General features: G+C 33.1%; 3 protein-coding genes across 4 annotated transcripts; all 3 read left to right on the top strand.

The window, feature by feature from the left end:
* Positions 1-205: 205 nt before the first annotated feature.
* On the top strand, positions 206-4772 carry LOC145574711 (uncharacterized). 2 transcript variants are annotated; one of them, XR_014098174.1, is made up of 3 exons: positions 206-2461; positions 3414-3508; positions 4539-4772. XR_014098174.1 is itself a non-coding variant. In XM_081632591.1 (3 exons), the coding sequence occupies exons 1-3, from the start codon at positions 2177-2179 to the stop codon at positions 4626-4628; spliced, it is 441 nt and encodes a 146-aa protein (XP_081488717.1). In that variant the 5' UTR covers positions 206-2176; the 3' UTR covers positions 4629-4772. The 2 variants fall into 2 exon arrangements, 1 of the variants encoding a protein (XP_081488717.1); XM_081632591.1 differs by having other exon boundaries at positions 3443-3508.
* Positions 4773-15656: 10884 nt separating this feature from the next.
* LOC145629972 (uncharacterized) lies at positions 15657-16823 on the top strand. The gene is made up of 2 exons (XM_081682217.1): positions 15657-16606; positions 16679-16823. Exons 1-2 carry the CDS (start codon positions 15657-15659, stop codon positions 16821-16823), a joined length of 1095 nt encoding a protein of 364 aa, XP_081538343.1.
* A 94-nt stretch (positions 16824-16917) lies between these two features.
* Positions 16918-19692, top strand: LOC145629961 (uncharacterized). The gene is made up of 2 exons (XM_081682205.1): positions 16918-17311; positions 19277-19692. Exons 1-2 carry the CDS (start codon positions 16918-16920, stop codon positions 19690-19692), a joined length of 810 nt encoding a protein of 269 aa, XP_081538331.1.
* The last annotated feature ends 564 nt before the right edge of the window (positions 19693-20256 follow it).

Below are 20256 nucleotides of genomic sequence, written 5' to 3'. Positions count from 1 at the left end.
TCCCCGAACGTCACATCATTAAGCTAACATGTGCAATTCTGCTCCCTAATAATACAAGTGTAATAATTGGATCATTACAGGGTCATTGAAAGGCGAAGGCCATGACCAAAAGAAAACACACATAAAAGCACGCAATCAGCAAAGCTGAGTACATACAAGCTACAATGCACAAAACCTAGCATGCTCAACTAATTAAAGTAAATAAACATACAACGTGAATTTAATAATCAAGACTCCACACTTAAACAATTCAAGTGACTCAACATACTTACTAACTAATTCCAAACACTTGACTCTTTATATTTAATTTAATTAATTTAGTTTGGAGTAAGAAGTAGACGAGGTTGTCCAATCCACCAAATCATTTTGGTCCCAAATGACCATTTAAAATAAAATTTTAGCGCAATGTAAGAATGGGCGCGACTCCATTATCACAAAGTTAGTCTAGGATCCCATCTAACTTTCATTATACAATAAAAAATGTAAATACTAAAAGAGAAGAGGACATTTTGATCAAACAAGCCTCGGAAAGCCACGGGCTACCACCGTGTATCCCAACCCATAATTGTCAATACTCTAGAAGTGCACGCTTTCCAAAGTTTTATTGCTTATCCATGTTTCACTTTACATTATTACAATTTTAATTAATAGCCGACTCATTCAAGAAGACCATACATAACAACCATACATCAATTCACTTTTAATATTATTTAGGACAATGATGATCACATCAGAATTTGACCTTTAATTCCATTAAATTATCCAAAATTGGTTGAATATAGTCAACCCACCTAGCCATTTCGGCTTAATCCACCTTTACTCAACATACTAACAAGTCATGATTGAGTAACAAATAAAATAATAATAACCTTGTGGAATATTTAATAAATACATTCCACTCAAACCATTCAATTCCAATCCTTTAATAATCCAAATGTGGTTAACAAACCAATCCAATAAAAATATGCTTGTATCAACAATCCATACAAACAATTAATCCAAGATAATTCAACATGTTTGCAACCAAAATTCCATACAAACATAATTAATTCACCAAAACATGTCTCATAAACATAAGCACATGAAACTAAACATGAAACTAAGTTCATTCCTTTTGGTACCTAAACATGATACTACTTACAACGAAGTAGACATGTACGTACCTCGTGTAAACAATCCTTTGTGCCACTTTTAGTTACTTAAAAGTCTCCTAGGGAATAAACACTTCCTAGAAAACAACCAACAACAATAAATTAATACTTAACCAAATTTCCAGCAATATAATTAGATTAAAAACTTCTTAAAACTTCATTAAAAACATGTTTTTATGCTTAATTAATCAATAGAAATACAATAGGAACAAAAACCCCCAAATTAATTGATCATAAGAACCCTAAAATCCCAATTTCAATAAATTAAAACCCTAGGTTTATAATTCATAAAATCTGAAAATTTATAACATAATGAAAATCTGAAATTTTTAGTTTAAAACATCAAAAACATGATTTTGATACTAAAAATATAATCTTTATACTACAAAATCAATACCCAAAACAATTTAATAATAAACGAGATAGTAGAACAAAAATAAAAGGAGGAGGAAGGTGAGGGTGGCCACGGTGGCCGGCAGGGTGGCTCGTCGACGGCCAGAGGGCGGCGGCTGCAGCAGGTTGGTGCGCCGGAGGTGGCAGCAGGCGGCCACAAGGAGGAAAGGTGTGAGAAATTCTCACGTAAGGAGGAATAAGGGAAAAAAGAAAAGAAAGAAAAAGAAAAGAAAAAGGGAAAAGAAAAGAAATATAAAGGAAAAAGAAAAATAAAGGAAAAAAAATAAAGAGAAGAAGGTTTACTAACCTTTTTGTGTGGGGAAATTTTTGGGGATGTATGGGGTATTTATAGGAGAGAGAGTGGTGTAGGGTAAGTAGTAAGATTGGGCCTCATAAATTTAATAGGCTAATTAAGTAACTAAAGTGAGGTTGGCTTTGATGGTTTTGGACTTGAATTATAGAATGAAGGTACATATAATAATTTGTACCAAAATAATTTTCGACCCAAATTAATAATTGAAACCTTTGAAATTAAATTCTGGAAAAATACCAAAAAAAAATTATAAATAAAATAAAATTTCATTTATAAAATATTTAAAAATACGGGGGATTACATACCTGGAGTCCTAGTGATGTTCGGTTTACGAATGACTGTATTTCTTGAGCAACTTTCATCATATCAGCGTGACTTTGTGAAGGCTGGTGAAGAAGAAAGGCTACATATGACTGATTCAGAATATAAGTTCTTACAAAAGAGAGTAAAGGGCATATTGAATACTAAGGAATTAAAGGATCCGGCAGAGGAAGGAACTGACGATGAGGATTTGTCGGGTCAGCCTGTAGTAACTCGAGTGCCTAGTAAGACAGATGCAATTCATGCAAAAGACAAGGCTCAATTTAAAAAGAAAAGAGCAAAGGTTATAATCCATTACACCTGATGAAATCATATACGTGTACTTTTTATTTATTTATTTATTTATTTTTGTATAATCTCACTGCATGTGTGTGTGCCATTCTCCCTGCCTCCGCCTGGTCTCTTTAGTGGGTCTAACGTGTTGGGGAAAAGGAGCCATTTCTCATTATCTTTGATCTACTTTAGGAACATTGGCATTTAAGTATTGTTGATGTACGAAAAGGTTTGTAGACAGTTTTTAATGTAATTCTGATGCTTTGAGTAGTATATCTACACAACTGGAACATAATTCCAAAATCAAATAGAAGATTGTTCTATTAGTCCTATGGTATAGGTTACCAAAGATTTATTCTTCCTGATTATATCCTAGAACTATGGAACCTAGGAACCTAATGGCAGCTATATTACTTTGACAGTTACATCAACCATTAAAGACAGTGGTATATTTTTTGTAACCTTTCCGAAGGTTGAGAGTTTAATTGCTCTGACTCGTACTTTGTTCCTAGATATTGGCTGTTGGTGCACTATGGCATGATGCAGGACATTCCTAGGATACATTTCTTAGATAAATATGACTTTATTATCATGATGGAGATTGATAGAGTAGAGAAAGGAAGGAGAGGGGGAAACTTACTAACAAATACCTTCAGCCTAGCCTTCGACCCGTATTTAGTGGTCACGAAGCCATGAAGGTGCTTTAGTGAAATTATTTTAGATCTAGGGTTTGAATTACGAGAGCTCTTGCTTTGTTCAATCGAGGACATAATCTGAATGTACCTGTATCCATCACTGATGTTGGACTTATGAGTAAGGAAATATACCTAATATCTATTATTTTTTCCCCTCGTGATTAAGGCTATTTTAATGGTGCTAATACACTTGATAATGATGTATTTCTTCCTGTTTTCTCGTTTATATTTTTATCATATTGTCTTATGTGGTCATCTAACTCATAGGCTTTCATTGTTCCGCCCAACCTTGCAAGGTCCAAACCCGCAGTCATGTAAAAAGAAGAAAACTATTAGCAGTTCGGGGTCCTAGTGCTGGGAAGGTAAGCTTTTCAAGCTATCTTTTATCTATTATGTTGATGAATTTTCAAACATCTTAGTGCAGCAATGTAGTTCAGATTTTGCAATTGGTATCAATTATTTACTAATGAATGCTATGAAATTCTGGTAATGGTATAATTATGGAGATGGCTATGTTACTTTCTCTTTTTCTGTTTTTAGGGGTGTGGATTGTGGAGGGAAGAAGGGCTAAGAGAAGACTTAGGATAGGTTGGGGGTTGAAGTTTTAATTAATGTTTCACATTTTGTCAAACATTTATAAAGCTATTGGTTTAAGCTGAGCTAAGTCTTAAGGAAAAGATGTTGACTGTTTTTCTTGCTCTGTTATTAGAACAAAAATGAAATAGTTAGCAAGTGCTTTAAGGATCTTGTTTATATTTATGTTTTGTAGTCCTATTTCTCAAGATCTAACATTACTTGTCTTGCCAATGGGGTGTCATGTTTCAGTGAAACTAGGTACAAGTCTGGCAAATATGTGTCTGTAAAGTATGACCATCAAGGTATTGGCTGGATTTTAAGGTAAAAAATAGTGACAGACTGATTACCGAACTCGTAAGCAGTCTTCTAGGATTACTGGTGTTGACCTGCGGTTCTCCTTCCCCAACTTTGTTTCATCATTCAGTTGTTTATACTATATTTATTAGACTCCTTGCTACCTCAAGCCATGAAATGTGCATTAGATGCTTAATAATGAAGAAATTTCAGGGATTTTTTTTCCACAATATTGCTCTATGTTCTTTGCATCAATTGGCATCGTTTATTATGGTTTAGCTTCTTATTAAAGTAGTAGGATGTGTTAGTCATTCAATCAGGCTCATACATGTTCTATAGAGCATTAAACGCCATTGCACAATAACTTGTATAGCATGCCAGCTGCCAATGAGGTTTTGGCTTAATGATAAGGTCATAGGTTCAAATTCCTCCATTGGCCTTTGTGCTACCCATGGACCAAACTAATCTGCTAGCATTGCTATTGAAGCTATTATCTCTCACTGATGCATGAGTGTAATGCAGACTGACAAGACTGATAGTGATACGAAGAGAAGCAGACCTCGAAAGAGGAAAAGATCTTGCAAGGCCAACACATCCTCAAATACCATATAATTTTTGTTCGTTGTAAGAGTTTCTTTAGGTCGGTCGATGTGAGTTAATTTTATAGGGTCTTAGGTAATGGAATATGGCTCTTAACTTTGTCATTTATAGTACGATTGTCATGCCTAATTAATTTTGTTTGTGGATTATTCAACTTGTGCCCAAAGCATGTCATTCTTTAGTAAATTTATTCAACTTGCGGCATATTTTCTCCTTTGTTAGTTAGGAAGCCATGTATATACTTATATGCTCACAAAGTAAGTGATAACTGACCTCTTGAATTATATATACAATATAGGTAGGCAACTTTGGAAAAATTGATGACTAAGATTACAAAATGATAATTATATTTGGCCTAATTGTAGGTATTTTCTGACTTGTAACTTGCAATCATAGGGAATTCTATTAATAAAGTTTAATTACATTTAATAATAAGTATATAAAAAAACATTATTTAATAAGCTTTAATGAAGAAGCTTTCTAGAATCGTTTTGCTCCACTGGCCTTTGACCCCAAAATTTAAATATATACCAACTGATATAAATAATATATATAATGGAGTAATGAAATTGAATATCTTTACTGCAAGCAACGCTTAATTGTTATAGTGAATAATTATCTTACAACTATGAGGTTGCGGGATTAAACTCCAATCGGGACACTTCATACTAGAGATTCCTTTACACTCCCCCTCAAACCCCAATAGTTCAGCAGCTAGCGCAAGTTGAGTTAGCCTATGAGAGATTATACGCTAGTGTAGCTTTATTTTCACCTTAAAATAGTAGTACATTTTTTTTACATTACAAATAAAGTATTAAGTCATCATCTATGCGCAATAATATTGAATACAAATAACAATAAATGTGGTTTTGTGAAATATTTTATGCCACCATTACAAATATTAAGGAATGTAATAAATTTATTTACATTTATAAATAAAGTATTAAGTCGTCATATACATGCAAATAAGCTATAATAGTCCATAGTAATATTGAGGAACATAGAGTAGAATACTATTTTGTGTCAATACAAATATTAAGGAATGTAGTTTTGAATAATTTAGTACTAGGTTAGGTCTCGTGTCATGCACGGTAATTTTTAATAACAATTTTTAAATTAACAATGATTTTTTCTAAAATACTATGCGGAATAATGAATTTATTATAAAAGAGCCTATAATGCATTTAGTTATTATAAAAGAGCCTATTGTTGGATAGCTATTTTTAAAACGCATTTTACAATATGTATATTTTTATATATTTAATTTCATCAACAAATTGGTACAATCTATAACTAATACATTAATTATTACTAAAACAAAACGTGCTGATGTCATCAATTCTTTAAAGGGTCTTACGTGTCAAGCTTTCATTAAAAAATTTCCCTCCAAATTTAATTATGATGTCATCAATTTATTTTTATTTTTATTTTTTAACCCTTTTCCTTTTACTTGCTAGAATTTAGGATTAACTAGCTTAGGTTTAAAACTAAAAATATGAAACTTGACTTTGACATCAATATTATTCTATACTCCTTACTACAATCATTTCAATATACAACAATATTAGATTTTGATAGCTAATTATATGCATTTTTTTAGCTTCCACCCTAAACATTTAAACTTTTTTTTTTTTTTTGGACAAGCTAAACATTTAAGCTCAATAGACATGAAACATTAAATAAAATTTGTCTAACCATCATTTTAGTAAAATTTACATACCATCATAGTAGTTATTATGCTGCAACATTAAATAATAAACGTTTTTAAAAAAAAAAAAAAGGACTATGTACATGTTTTTTTTTTTTATTATTTATATACCATTTTTTTTTTAAAAAAAAAAAAGAAAAAAAAAAGCCAAGTTATTTTAAAATGATATTAATAACAAAATATATATAAAAATATATGGAAATATTACTTATCACCACCGTGCAACACGCGAGTACTATACTAGTACGGAGTACTAAAGTAGCAATCGCCGACATCATTCATTTATCCATATTGTACACGTGTCAGCTTCTCCTTTAATTTTTTCCCGCCAAAACTTTTTTTTTCCTCTTTTACGTTTTTTTATAGAAAAATCTAAATATTGACTACAAAATAATTTAATACAGAATACTATATATTAAACTCTTCACAATATATTTTTTTTGAATAGTTTCACAATTTTTTTTTAATAAACCTTTTGACAATCATTTACCCAATGGAATATTAATTTATGTTTTTTTTTAATGGAGTATTGTTGTTTTATATAGCTCTCTTTTTTCACTATATCCATGCATTGCACGAACGCTAACCTAGTTTTCAATTATGTTAAGAATCTGTTATTTTCCCCCTTAAATTTATAGTTGTTAATACTTATTTGTAGAAGGATACATCAAATATTTTATTTTAAATATTTTTTAAAATTTGAAATTCAAATTACTTTATAGGAGCTTTTTAACATATAAATAATTAAAAAAAATTGTTGTACTGTAATAAGTAGGACATAACATTATGGCACAGTTTATGTTAAAAATTTGATTTACTATTTGTTGTTTAATCTAAGTTTATATAGTTGTTAATGTATATATTATAGAAAAACATATCAAATCTTTTATTTATGTATTATTTTGCTATCTTTTTATTTATGTATATGATTTGTTTGCTATAAAATAATAATAAAAAAAAAATCTAAGAGGTACACCAGAAAATGATACGTGTCATTGCTGGTGTGTTTTTTAGTACATCCTCCGTTTCTTTTTAGTTGACATGTTTCTTTAGTCACGTTTGCCAATGTACAAATTCAGCCATTAATATCTTTAATTATCGATAAACAAAAATTATGAAAAGTTGATATTTTGAAAATATATATTGTGACGAATCTAACAAGATCCCACATAAAGGTGGGCACGGGCCGTGTCGGCACGCGGGCGGCACGGGCCCGGCACGGCGGCCCACCTGTGGGCCGTGGGCCGTGCCGTGAACAAAAAAATCAGTTTTGACACGCGGCACAATGGGCGGCACGCCGGCACGGCACGTGGCACGGCCGGGCATGGACCGGCACGACACGAGGCCCATATTTACTCACCATTATACACTACTAGATGAAGCCCGTGCGATGCACGGTTTGTTTAAATTTTATTTTAAAAAAATTTATAAATATATTTATGTGCTAAAATTTCTTATATATTTAGATAAAATTCCTAATATCAAAAGATAATATTTTATATTTAATTAATTTAAACAAGGAAACCTCATTCGCCAATTTTGCTTACGTGTCATTTAAATTATTTAATTCTAAAAGAAATTAATAATCTCGTATTTAATTGGCTACCACTAAAATTGTTTATCTTACGTGGCGCGCTAAAAAAATTAAATCCTACATGGCTCTCTAAAAACTCGGGAAAAAACTCCCCTATATATACTTATGAAGCCCGTGCGATGCACGGTTTGTTAGTTTTTTTTTTTTTTAAAAAAAAAAAATCATGTTTATGTGATTAAAATTGTTATTATATTAGTTTTAAAATATTAGATAAAATTCCTAACCTCAAAAGATAATATTTTATACTTAATTAATTTAAACTTTAAAATCTCATTCGCCAATTTTGCTTACGTGGAATTTGAATTATTTAATTGTAAAAGAAATTAATAATCTCTTATTTAATTGACTACCACTTAAATTTATAAACCTACATAGCGGGCTAAGAAAATTAAATCCTACGTGGCTCTCTAAAAACTTGGGGAAAAACTCCCCCTTATATATATATATATATATATATATATATATATATATATATATATATATATATATATATATATATATATATATATATATATATATATATATATATATATATATATATATATATATATATAGATTGTACAATTTTTGTAACATCGAACTTCGTATTCCGTATAATAAATGAAGTTATTCACCAAATATTGTACGATTTTTAATTATCATTAATTATTTGTTTTATCGATTTATCGTATCGGCTCCCGGCATATAATAAAATAAGTTATTCTTCAATTTTTTGTGTTTTCGGATTATTGCACTCGTAATTTTTTTTTAATTATATGCATTGTTGTTTTTTTTCTAAATTAGTAAAATTGTTTTTATTTGTTTATATATACTTAAACATAATTAGATAAATAATTTATATAACCTTAATTAAAATAAAGTTGTTCTAAACAAAATATATTAACATTAACATAAACATAAATTAATCACATTATTTATATCTCTACCCTTTTAAAAACAAGAAGTTGTGAGCACTATTTGAAATCTACAGTGCATTTCCGTTTTTACCCTTGTTGCTTTTTTTTTTCTTTTTTTTTTCCTTTTTCCTAGTGTATGTATCTAATGTCTTCACTGATTTCTGATGTATCTAGCTGTTGTGGGTCCCACGTAACAAAAGTGTTCCTTTTCCCTTTTTGGGGTTCCCTTTATTCTTTGTGTATTTTTTAAAAATCTTTGTTTTTTTTTTCCCTACCTTATAAAAAGTGAGAAAATACTCTTATGAATAATGCATGGACATTTATATCCCTAAAGATGTTCTTTTACATATTTACCCTTATTGAATTCAAAAGCCTTAAAATTGTCTCTTGAATCACCAAAATTGATTAATTATTTGTGTTTTTTTCAATATTTAAAGCATTTTTAAGAGTTTAGACTCTCCATTTTTTACACTCTCCATTTTTTTACAAAATATGTGATTATATGATGACTTGTTTAATTTATTTAATTAGTCTCATCAATTCGTACTTAATATGGAAATAGATATAATAAAATATATACCATGAAAATATGCATAAGGCATAAAGACCACTAATAATAAATCTCCTTAAAGTGCTAGCCATCTGCGCGCATCGCGCGCGTAAGAATCCCTAGTAAAAGGAAAAATGATATTTCAAAAACAATTTGTTATTTTTTTTTCCTCAACCGTGTTTTTTCTTTGAAAATGAAAAAATATTTATAAGAAAAAAAGGAAAGACTGATGGCTTAGGATTTGATTTTTGGGTTAATTTTCAACATTAATGATCAACATTAAGGAACACTTTCTTTTTAAAATTAACCAAAAACATTGATGATCAACCATGTATTAGTTTTCCGCATGTGATTTTGGTTTAGTCATTAACTATTTTGTACCTGGTTTATTGTTGATCATTAATGTTGAAAATTAACTATTTCGTATCTGGTTTATTGTTGATCATTAATGTTAAAAATTAACTATTTCGTACCTAGTTTATTGTTGATCATTAATGTTGAAAATTAATATTAAAGCATTTTGTTGTGTTGCTGGCTGAATTTATGAAAAATTTGCCTTGCTTTTTAAAAAGGTTTGCGGTTACAAATTAATTAGTAATTTGTTGCTAATTAAATGTTAGTGATTATTAGATTGAAAATAAGTGGTGTGAGGTGGAGATGTTTATTCAGTCAATCATAATTGTTACTTGTAAGGATTTGGTCTTCCATGTTTTAGGGGTTATTAGAGTGTAGCCTTGTGTATGCTTCTTTGACTAACAATAGACTTTGAAATTAGGTGTTCTTTTATTTATTTTTTTAAAAAAGGGATATTGGGTTGTACTAATAGTGAATTTATATAAATGAGTTTTCTTGTTTGTGGTTAAATAAGTCTAGCACTTGAGCTCTCTCTTTCATTTGATTTGTTATGTTGTTGGTGCTATAAAAAAAAAGTCATAGCAAAGTGATTTAGTTTTAAGCAAAGAAAATCAGGTAACTCAAATCTTGTGAGCTTTTTCGGATATATAAATGTATATTGCATATATGTATCTTATTCATTATTACATTGTTATGATCTATGGAACAATTGCCAATAATCTTATGGACCAAGACTTTGATTATCCATGACACAAGACAATTCCATATATTACAAGATGGTGACAAGGACTTAGAAGATTTTCTATTGTAATTTGTATACATATGGGTGTGTCATTATGTTGCTGTTTGATGAATGGAACTTGATGCGTTTACTGAAATTATTTGTTATTGGTTTGTTGTGATTTAATCATGGAATGTAGGATTAGGTTTTCATAATGTATGATTTTGGTTGTTATGAAATATAGTGCTTGGTTTAGATGTTATAGTTGTTGCTTTTATGTTAGTTATTGTTGGGAGAACGGTCTGTTTAGTGTGGTGTTATCTGCTGAATTATGTTATGTGTTGTTAGGAGGTGTGGTTGTGTTGTTTGGAGTATGTCACATAGGCTATGAAGAGTTCTTGACTTCTTATTTGTAAATTTGACTACACTTTTACCCTTATTTGTACATTGTGAATTGAGGCGTCATTAAATTCATATTAACATATACTTTCCAATTTTGAAATTTTCACTATTTTTCTTGATTGAAAAATCAAAGATAATTAGCTATCAGTGCATGCTAAGTAGTATAACATTTGAATAGATTAGATTTTTGCATTTATGAATAAGCAGATTTTTGCATCTATTCAATCTAAATCGGTTGTTTTAGGCAGAATTTGAGTGGATTGCTTTTATAGAACCCAAAAAAGGTGAGCATAGATTTTTGGGGTTCGGTTTTGTTTGCTCTTTGAGGTTGATCTGCTTGAGTTAGTCGTGTGCTGTAACTAATTTGGAAAAATGCTGTTTTGGTTCAGTAATTTGGAGATTTATGGAGTAGTTTATGTGTTTGTTGGATAATGGTGGTAGATTGATACTTGTTCTGCTTTCTGGGGGTTTGGGTGTTGATTTGCAGAGTTTAGCCATGTGATGTAGTAGGTCTGGAGATTTGGTATTTAGGTTGAGTAGCTTTGGAATTTATGGGCTAAGCTATGTGTTTGTTGCATTATGGTCAGTCTTTCTTTGGGTTTTGCATGTATTTTTTGTCATTTGTTGATTGTGCTTTGGAGGTGAAAAGTGATGAAAGCATGGTTCTAAGTAGTCATGAAATGATAGGAAATGTTGACTTGCTTTGTGTGCTGTTAGATTATACTATACGGTCATAGGAGATTCCTTTGTTTCCTATCATCTCTTATATAGTTTTTTTGGGAGTATCTTTTTTTCTAGGAAGTGTCCTGTTTTATGCATTAGTTATACTTGTCCATGTATGCAGCTATATATATTCCCTTTTTATAGTTTTTTTTTTTTTTTGCTGTGATATATGCTGCTGCTATGAGCTGATTTTCTAGGGTTGTGTATGCGAATATGTGGTCCTGTCATAGGCTGCTTTGTTGCTGTAAAAAGTTAGCCAAAATTGTCTAGGTATCTAAATTTGGGTTGCATATAATGATTAGTTCTTTAGGTCTTTTTAAAATTTTGATGCCTGTTTTTACAGGTCATGGACTTGCCACCCACACAAGTAGTGATGCCATTTCGTCCCCTTCTGAAGCAAATTACCAAGTACTTGAACTTTCCTGATCCGGATTACCAGTTTGTTGATGAGCCAGGAAGCATTGCTTGTGTGGTGATCCAGACAGATTGCGATCCCATTGCATCTGTTTACATTGGTGGCTATACTAGCAGTGTAGAAGAGTCTTGTGAAGTGGCTGCTAAAAAGGTTGTTTATGACCTAATGAAAAAATATGAAATAGTTGTTGAGGGTGTGACTTATTTAAGGAAACAAATGTATGATCGTTGTGGTCAGCTGTTTTGGTTGAAGAAGGAAGAGCTAGAGCGCATTGAAAAGGAGGAATGCAAGGTGTGTTTGTATGAAGACCTTCATTTTGGAACTGAGGATAACTATAGGAAGATTGTTGTGGATTTTGTTGTCATTTTAAGGGCCATCTTTAGAACTGTTGAGATAAGGTGCACTCCAATTGAAACGATTGAACATTCTCCTGACGAGTATACTTCATGGTTTACTGTCTTACCTCATAAAGAAGGAATAGGCTTTCGGTGTTTATTTAGTGATCGTTGCCGAACTGTAGCTGCAGCTAAGCAAAGCCTAGCTAGAAAGGCTATCGACTATCTTAGTGATGTCTTTAACCTTGTCATAGTTGATGCCAATTATAAGGTCACGACAGCTAGGTTTAATGCCATCTTATGTACCTTAGAGAGGGAGAGCTATGTAGGTGTCAAAGAACGTGTGATGGGAATTAAAGAGGAGCTAGAACTTTCTACAGTTCTTATTGAGCAGGATTGTCTTACTCCACTTGGGCAGGAATTTCAGGTGCCTGTGTCTATTCCACCTGCTTTGCCTCCTAAGAAGCGGCTTTTAAGACACATATATGCTGAAACATCTCCTTCTGCAGATTCTGGTTGTAAGATGGTTTTTGTCTTTCCAGTTCCAGAAGATTTGGCTAAGTGTTTTAAGCGAGCAAAGCGTGGTGCTAAGAAAAATTAGGTCCTGTTAGTGTATTGCAGAAACGTGGTGCTGCGGTAATTGTATTGCCTAGCTCTTTTGTTTATTTGTGTAGCTGGGTTAGTTCCTTAGTACTAGAATTATCATAGGACTATCTGTTATTTTCCAGTCTAATATCAAGGTTGTATTAAGTGACATTGTGTAAGGCATCTTTTATTACAAGCATTTCTAATCCTATGTATTTTGTATAATATATATTTGATGCAATAATAGAATGGACTTAGCTAAAAGTTTTTATGTATGATTGCTGTTGAGCCTGTTCTTTTCATTTCTGAGATATGCAAAATTTATGTATGTGTTGTTCTATGCTGTTTGTTTATTAAAGTGGTGGCAATGCTATTGGCTAACTATCTATTATATTCTATATTTGGTAATAACCAGGATCTATGCAGTACAGTTGCTCATAATATGGAATTATAGTACGATAGTTGTCTAAAGTCGTTGTCTGTTCAGCTATGAGTATGTCCTGCAACATGTAATTTATCTTTATTATAAATGGATATGCCATCTAAGGTTATTATTCTGAGTTGTGTGTTTTCAAAATCATGATGTAGATCGGTTATTACGAGAACCATCATCTTCAAAAGGATATAATACTAAACGACTTAAGAGTTTAGAATCTGGGTCTCAGGATGAATGCAGAGGTATATTTACATGTTGAAATGCGTTTTAGTGAATCTTCGCATCCATGAAGCTGTTCCGTCTTAGAAATATCATTTAATTCCTGCAATAGAGGCTATGCATGCCTAAAAAACTATCTAATGGAATAGCTACATGTTTTGCTGCTTCTGTTTTGCTAGGATGCAGAGTCTGCCAGCTGCAAAGCGTGCCAAAATACCTAAACCCAAGCATCCTGTTACAAGTAATTCAGATTATGCCATATCTTATATGACACTGAATATTTATGGCAATCATTTGAATAGAAATATAAATGCATTCAGCATCTGTATCTGTATCTCCCATTTTAACTAAGATATATATGTTTCATTGTTTTACAAATATGTTTTGCTAAGCAGGGATCCCTGATGCAGCAATTGGCAATAGCTTACCTACATCACCCTATGAACTTCGTTCTCCAACCGAGTGTCCAAAGTGTGGGGCACGTAAATTTGCTTTTAAAACACCTCACTTCTGTTGTGCTGATGGTGAGGTTAAGATTGCAGCAAACGAATTCCCTGCACAGCTTGTGAGATTGCTTACTTCTATGGACGAAGATGCAAAACATTTTAGGCAATATATACGCTTATATTACAACATGTTTGCATTTACATCATTGGGTGGAAAATTCGATGCTAAGACTAAAAAGGGGATATATGTCTTTAAGCTACATGGTCAGCTATATCATTATATTCCCTATTTACTCCCTGGAAAGGAAGGACCTAAGTACATGCAGCTCTATTTCTATGATGGAGAACTTGAGGCCAAAAAAAGACTTGGCTGCTTTCCAAAACTCAGGGAAGATGTGCTGGCTATTCTGATGGAAATTACTAAACTAAATCCTTATGCTAGATTCTTTTGTTCACTGAGAGAGATCCAGGTGACTGAATCTACACAAATTTTAATAAACAAAACAACTGTGCCAGATCAGCGTGTTTACGATGCTCCCTCAACTGCTGAAGTTGCTGTCATATGGCCAGAAAGTACATCTTCCAGTGAATCAGAAAGTCCCCATATTTTGGTGATGGCAAAAAAAGATACATCTCAGCATGATAGACCTCAAGATGATTTAGCTGAAAATGATTTATCAGAAGATGAGTCAAGTTATAATGATTTACCTAAAAAGAGTTCGTGTCATAGAATCATGCATTATTATGGTTGTTATGATCCTTTACAATATCCGCTGCTTTTTCCGTATGGTGATTGCGGGTGGACATAAGGGTTAAAAAATATGTCTCGAGGTGGAAGACAACAACTGCAATCACAGACTGATCCTGTTTCTTCGTGTAGTGTTCATACTACTAAAGAGATGCTAGAGGAGGAAGCAAGGCGTATGTACATTGTATATCTTTTAACACTTAGATAATCCATGTATTTAGGAAATGTATGGTAAGAACAAAAGCAGACAGATTATTATTGAAAAAGGGTAGACTGATATGCTTGGTTATGTTCTAGCATGGGATTTTCAATGTTGTACCTTGAACTATTTTTTCAATTCTTTAAACTTTGGAAAAAAAAATTGTGCATTTTCAAGTGCAAGTGGAGGCTCATCAAAGACAGATATGAACATTTCAGCTAGGGAATACTATGCATACAAGCTTTAGTGTAGACCTAATAACATGTTGCTAAGAGGAGGTAGATGCTTTCAACAGTACATAGTGGATATGTATGTCAAAGTTGAGAATACGCGGTTAGATTTTTTCCGTAGAAATCAGCAGACTATAAGAACATATCTCTATCAAGGAATCCTTGATACTATTGATTGTTGTGAGAATTGTGCAGCAAATGTGGGGCGAAAGGTCATACTGCCTCCAACATTCATTGGTGGTCCTCGAGATCTTAAAAAGAGATACTTAAATGCAATGGCTCTGGTTCAGCGGTTTGGCAAACCCGGCTTATTCATTATAATGACCTGCAATGCTAATTGGCCTGAAATTAAACAAGAGCTTGCTGTTGGAGAAAAGGCATAAGACAGGCCAGATATTGTTGCAAGGATCTTTAGAGCAAAAGTTCTTGCTTTAAAGCACTTGATTAAAAAGAAAAAGGTGTTTGGGGAGGTAGCAGCAATGATCTATGTAATTGAATTTAAGAAAAAAGGCCTACCTCATGCTCATTTCCTGATAATTCTGAAGCAGGACTATAAAATCAAATGCCCTGCTGACTTTGACAAATTTATCTGTGCTGAAATACCATCTGCTGACAACAGTCATCTTAGTAAAATTATTCTAAAGCACATGATGCATGGTCCATGTGGTCATTTGGATCCAGAGTGTCCTTGCATGAAACATAAGGGAAGTCATGGTCATTGTAAATATGGGTATCCAAAGCAGTTTTGTGATGAAACAAGAAATAGCAATGATGGCTATCCATTGTATCGGAGAAGAGATATAGGAGTGACTGTTACAATTCGAAAGACAGTCATGGATAATCAATGGGTCATTCCATATAATCCATATTTATCATCATATTTTGATTGCCACTTAAATGTTGAAGTCTATTCCACTATAGAGGTGGTGAAGTATCTATACAAATATGTTTATAAGGGTCATGACAAGATATCTTTCAATGTTATGCAATCTAAAGATGTTATGCCCATTCATGATGAAATACAGGAATATCAATCATGTCGTTGGGTTTCTCCATGTGAAGCTGCTTGGTGCCTTTTTGGTTTTGATTTATACGAAATGCATCCACCAGTTTTGCCTCTTCCTGTACACTTACCAAATTCACAGCTTATACAGTTAAGACCCCATGAACAGCTTACATCGGTTGTTTCAAATGACAAGCGTTCAAGAACTTGCCTTACAAAATTTTTTCGCATGAACTGTAAGCTACCATCTGGAACAGGCTGGTTATACAATGAGTTTTCTGAGCACTATCGTTGGGATGCAGGTAGCAAACATTGGTATAAAAGGCAAAATAAAAAGATAGTCATTGGTAGACTGGCTTTTGTTGGACCTTCAGAAGGAGAAAGATGCTATCTTAGATTGTTGCTGCACAATGTCAGAAGTCCCAGGTAATTTGAAGATCTGCGAACAGTGAATGGTCATTTATGTGCTACATTTCAGAAAGCTGCACTCAAACTCAGGCTATTGGAAGAAGATGATTCAGTTGATTTATGTTTGAAAGAAGGTTGTGCAGTTCAGATGCCAATTGCAGTTCGCAAGCTTTGCTACTGTACTTATCTTTTGCCAACCCAGCAATCCTGTCTCTCTCTGGATGAAATACTATAGTTTTTTGTCCGAGGATTTTAGACACAAATATGCTTCTGATCCACAAAAAGTAAGGCAACTCACTGTTAGATCAGTTGAGTGCTTTCTGGAATCAATGGGCAGCTCTCTTGCTGCATATGGCTTAGACCATTTAGTTCAGCCTGATGATGATGAAATACGAAGAACAAAGGATATAGAAGATGCATTGAATGCTCCAATACCAGACCAGTGTTTACAATGCAAGAGTCAATTGAATCAGGCTCAACAAGAGGCATTTAATGTTATAATGGATCACGTTAAAAAGCAAAAACATGGATCATTTTTTATAGATGGTCCTGGTGGAACAGGAAAGACCTTTTTACATAATGCTTTATATGCTGAAATAAGGCTCATGAATAAGATTGTTTTGCCAACTGCAACATCTGGTATAGCTGCAGCCAATATTCCCTCTAGAAGGACTGCTCATTCCCGGTTTAAAATTCCATTGGATCCTCTTGAGTCACTTGCCTGTAATGTGCCTAAACAAGGTGTAGACACCCATTTGTGTCTCCCCAAAACCAAACCCAGTGATGAGTACCTTTCACGTTGAATCATAATCGAATGAAGTGAAAGTGTGGAAAGTTTAGTGTTGCAGATAGTTTTAATTTCTTTTCTCTTCTCTCTGTTTTGAAAACCTATTTTAAGAAAACATCCAATCCAGTTTGGTTGGTCCATGATGTGGGTCCAATAGTACTGTAGTTGGATAGGGCTTGAAAAGAGTTTTCCAACGATATATTATAAGCCCAATTCCAATGAATAATGAGGAAGTTATGGCCAAAATACTGAACTGGGCCCGGTTTGAGCCTCACATGCGGCCCAATGATCTAGAGGAGGGCCTAATATAGATTTATCATTCATAATGCAATTAGGAATGGTTTTAGTCTTCTAGATTCTTCTAGAAGGTTCTTTTCATTCCTAATCCAATTAGCATTGATAAATTGACTTTTGTTGACTTTTAGAGTTTTAATCAGAATAAAAGAATGTTTTTAAAGGAAAATACGATTTTATCCTCCTGTACGGAAATTTCTATCTGATTTTAGAAAATGCGTCAATATTTTAGTCAGCGCCAAACGCCAGCATTAGCGCCTGACGCTAAGCTTGGCGCCTGGCGCTAGCGTTAGCGTCTGACGCTAATTTCCAGCGTCGGCGCTAATCAGGTTTTATTTGCGTCAGAACTCTGATTTGTTTTGTTATCTTTTTGGCTGATTTTCTCTATAAATAGTCTTCCAAAAACTCCGTTTTCAATCATCAATTCTCATCAATTCTTATTCACCAATTTTCACCAACTCTCATCAAGAAATTCTTGATTACTTTCTTTCTCTCTCTTTTCTAAACTAGCCTTTTCTCAAATACAAAATTCCGCACTCACGAGACTTAGATACACCTAGCCATATTCGAAGTTGCCTTCGCCCTAGAAGTGAAAGGTTTTAATCTCTGAGGGTTTGGTCCCAAATCTCTCTTTCAATTATTATTTAATTTAATTTTTTGTTTATTATTTTCCTTGAAGTTACTAACGTGTGTATTTTGTTATTAGAAAGAGGTACGATGCATCCAAGTAAGTACTTTAATGGTTTTTATTGATGTTATTATATAGAAATTATGCTTAGATTGTTATTATGATTCCTAGTATCATGTTAGGATGGTTTCCTTAATTTGATGTTTTGAATGACAACAATGATTCCTAGTATCATGTTTAGGGTAAATTTAATATTAAGTATGATTAAAAGTATGATGCCTTTTATGTTCTTCCTAATATTTATGATTTTAGTATCATGTTAGGGCTATATATTTGATTTTTAGTGACATGCTAGGGTTTGTTATTAATCTTGTTAGTATCATGCCTAGGATCTTGCTATTATTATTCTTTAACATGATTATTATTATGATTATTGTTATGATTATTATGTTGCTTGATTATATTTATTGTTATTGCTTGATCACGCCTTTTATGCATGTTTAAAGGGAATTTGTACTTGTAATCACGTTTAATAAGATAATTAATAATCTTGTTTAGGGTTAATTTGATTATAATTCAAGTGATCGCCAATAATAGTTTTATTTGTGCATTAATATTCAACCAACATAGATAAACAAGTTTAGGGTAATCCTATTGATTGCATGTTAGTCAGAAAGCGCACATGAATACGATCAGAATAAAGTAGAGGCCTATTATTAGGGCAAGTTCAATCTCTTTTAGGTTGGATTTGTACCTTCATCCCCAAACTACCAGTCATGGTTCCAGACCTATTGGAGTTGACAATCTCCTGGATCGTTAAGGGGTGTAACCTTCACCCTGTGAACGGTTTACAAGTTCCTAAAACTTGTTGGCGACTCTTTTGCTCTATCTTCTTTCCCTTTGGACGCCACCATGCTTTAGTGTATGATCACAGTGGGGTTCAAGCTAGGGGTAATGCTTGAAATGTTCCCTACACAAGGCAGTCTAGCTGCACTACTAAGAGAAACAACCCTCATCATTTGGGATGAGGCTTCAATGGCAAAAAAAGAAAATGTCGAATCACTTGATGTGTTACTCAGGGATATTTGTAACCCTGAACTCTTATTTGGAGGGAAAACTGTCGTCTTTGGAGGAGATTTCAGGCAAGTTCTTCCAGTTGTCCCAAAAAGAACACAACGCGAAGCAGTTGCTGCTAGCCTGGTCAGTTCTGTTCTGTGGTCGCTGTTAATTAAGTTTAGATTAACAGAGAATATTCGGGCTAGACAAGATCCAACCTATGCAGCCTTTTTGCTGGCATTAGGAAATGAACAGTTGCAGAACAGTGAAAATGCTCTTGTTCAGCTTCCACCAGCAATTGTACAGCCTTATGATACTGTTGTAGGTCAAGATATGTAGCTGACTTCAGTTGCTTTTCCAGAAATGGATATGCCTCCATTTGATGCTAATATATTCACAACCAGAGCTATACTCACACCAATCAATGACGATGTAGATATTATTAATGAAATCTTAATAGCAAAATTTCCAGGTGAAGCTGTGGCCTACAAGAGTTATGATTCCATGATTGACGATAATTGCTCCATATATCCTACAGAATTTTTAAATAAGCTTTGTCCTGGCGGCATGAGTCCCCATGAACTTTTATTGAAAGCCAACAGTCCAGTTATATTATTGCGTAACATCTTACCATCATCAGGTCTTTGCAATGGGACAAGGCTGATATGCAAAAAGTTCTTCCCAAATCTCATTGAATGTGTTATTGTTGTTGGCCATCATAAAGGAGAGCATGTATTGATACCAAGAATTAAGCTAAGACCATCAGAGTCTTCAGCTTATCCTTTTCAATTTCAGCGTAAACAGTTTCCTTTAAAGCTAAGCTTTGCATTGACCATCAACAAAGCTCAAGGGAAAACACTTAATAAAGTTGTTGTCTATCTTCCACGATCATGTTTTTCGCAT

Source organism: Chenopodium album, chromosome 1, assembly GCF_948465745.1.
Source record: "Chenopodium album chromosome 1, dcCheAlbu1.1, whole genome shotgun sequence".
NCBI classification, from domain to species: domain Eukaryota; kingdom Viridiplantae; phylum Streptophyta; class Magnoliopsida; order Caryophyllales; family Amaranthaceae; genus Chenopodium; species Chenopodium album.
The sequence above is the reverse complement of the archived record's forward strand: the minus strand, read 5'-3'. Positions and strand labels throughout refer to the sequence as shown.

What these genes read in the sequence shown, in the direction of transcription:
- LOC145574711 (XM_081632591.1), top strand. Translation starts at nt 2,177, where the DNA reads ATGTTCGGTTTACGAATGACTGTATTTCTTGAGCAACTTTCATCATAT. An exon ending in TTAAAAAGAAAAGAGCAAAG is followed by an intron (nt 2,462 to 3,442) that starts GTTATAATCCAT and finishes CAACCTTGCAAG; the next exon opens with GTCCAAACCCGCAGTCATGT. An exon ending in GGGGTCCTAGTGCTGGGAAG is followed by an intron (nt 3,509 to 4,538) that starts GTAAGCTTTTCA and finishes AGTGTAATGCAG; the next exon opens with ACTGACAAGACTGATAGTGA.
- LOC145629972 (XM_081682217.1), top strand. Translation starts at nt 15,657, where the DNA reads ATGATCTATGTAATTGAATTTAAGAAAAAAGGCCTACCTCATGCTCAT. An exon ending in CACAATGTCAGAAGTCCCAG is followed by an intron (nt 16,607 to 16,678) that starts GTAATTTGAAGA and finishes ACTCAAACTCAG; the next exon opens with GCTATTGGAAGAAGATGATT.
- LOC145629961 (XM_081682205.1), top strand. Translation starts at nt 16,918, where the DNA reads ATGGGCAGCTCTCTTGCTGCATATGGCTTAGACCATTTAGTTCAGCCT. An exon ending in TCCTCTTGAGTCACTTGCCT is followed by an intron (nt 17,312 to 19,276) that starts GTAATGTGCCTA and finishes TCCCTACACAAG; the next exon opens with GCAGTCTAGCTGCACTACTA.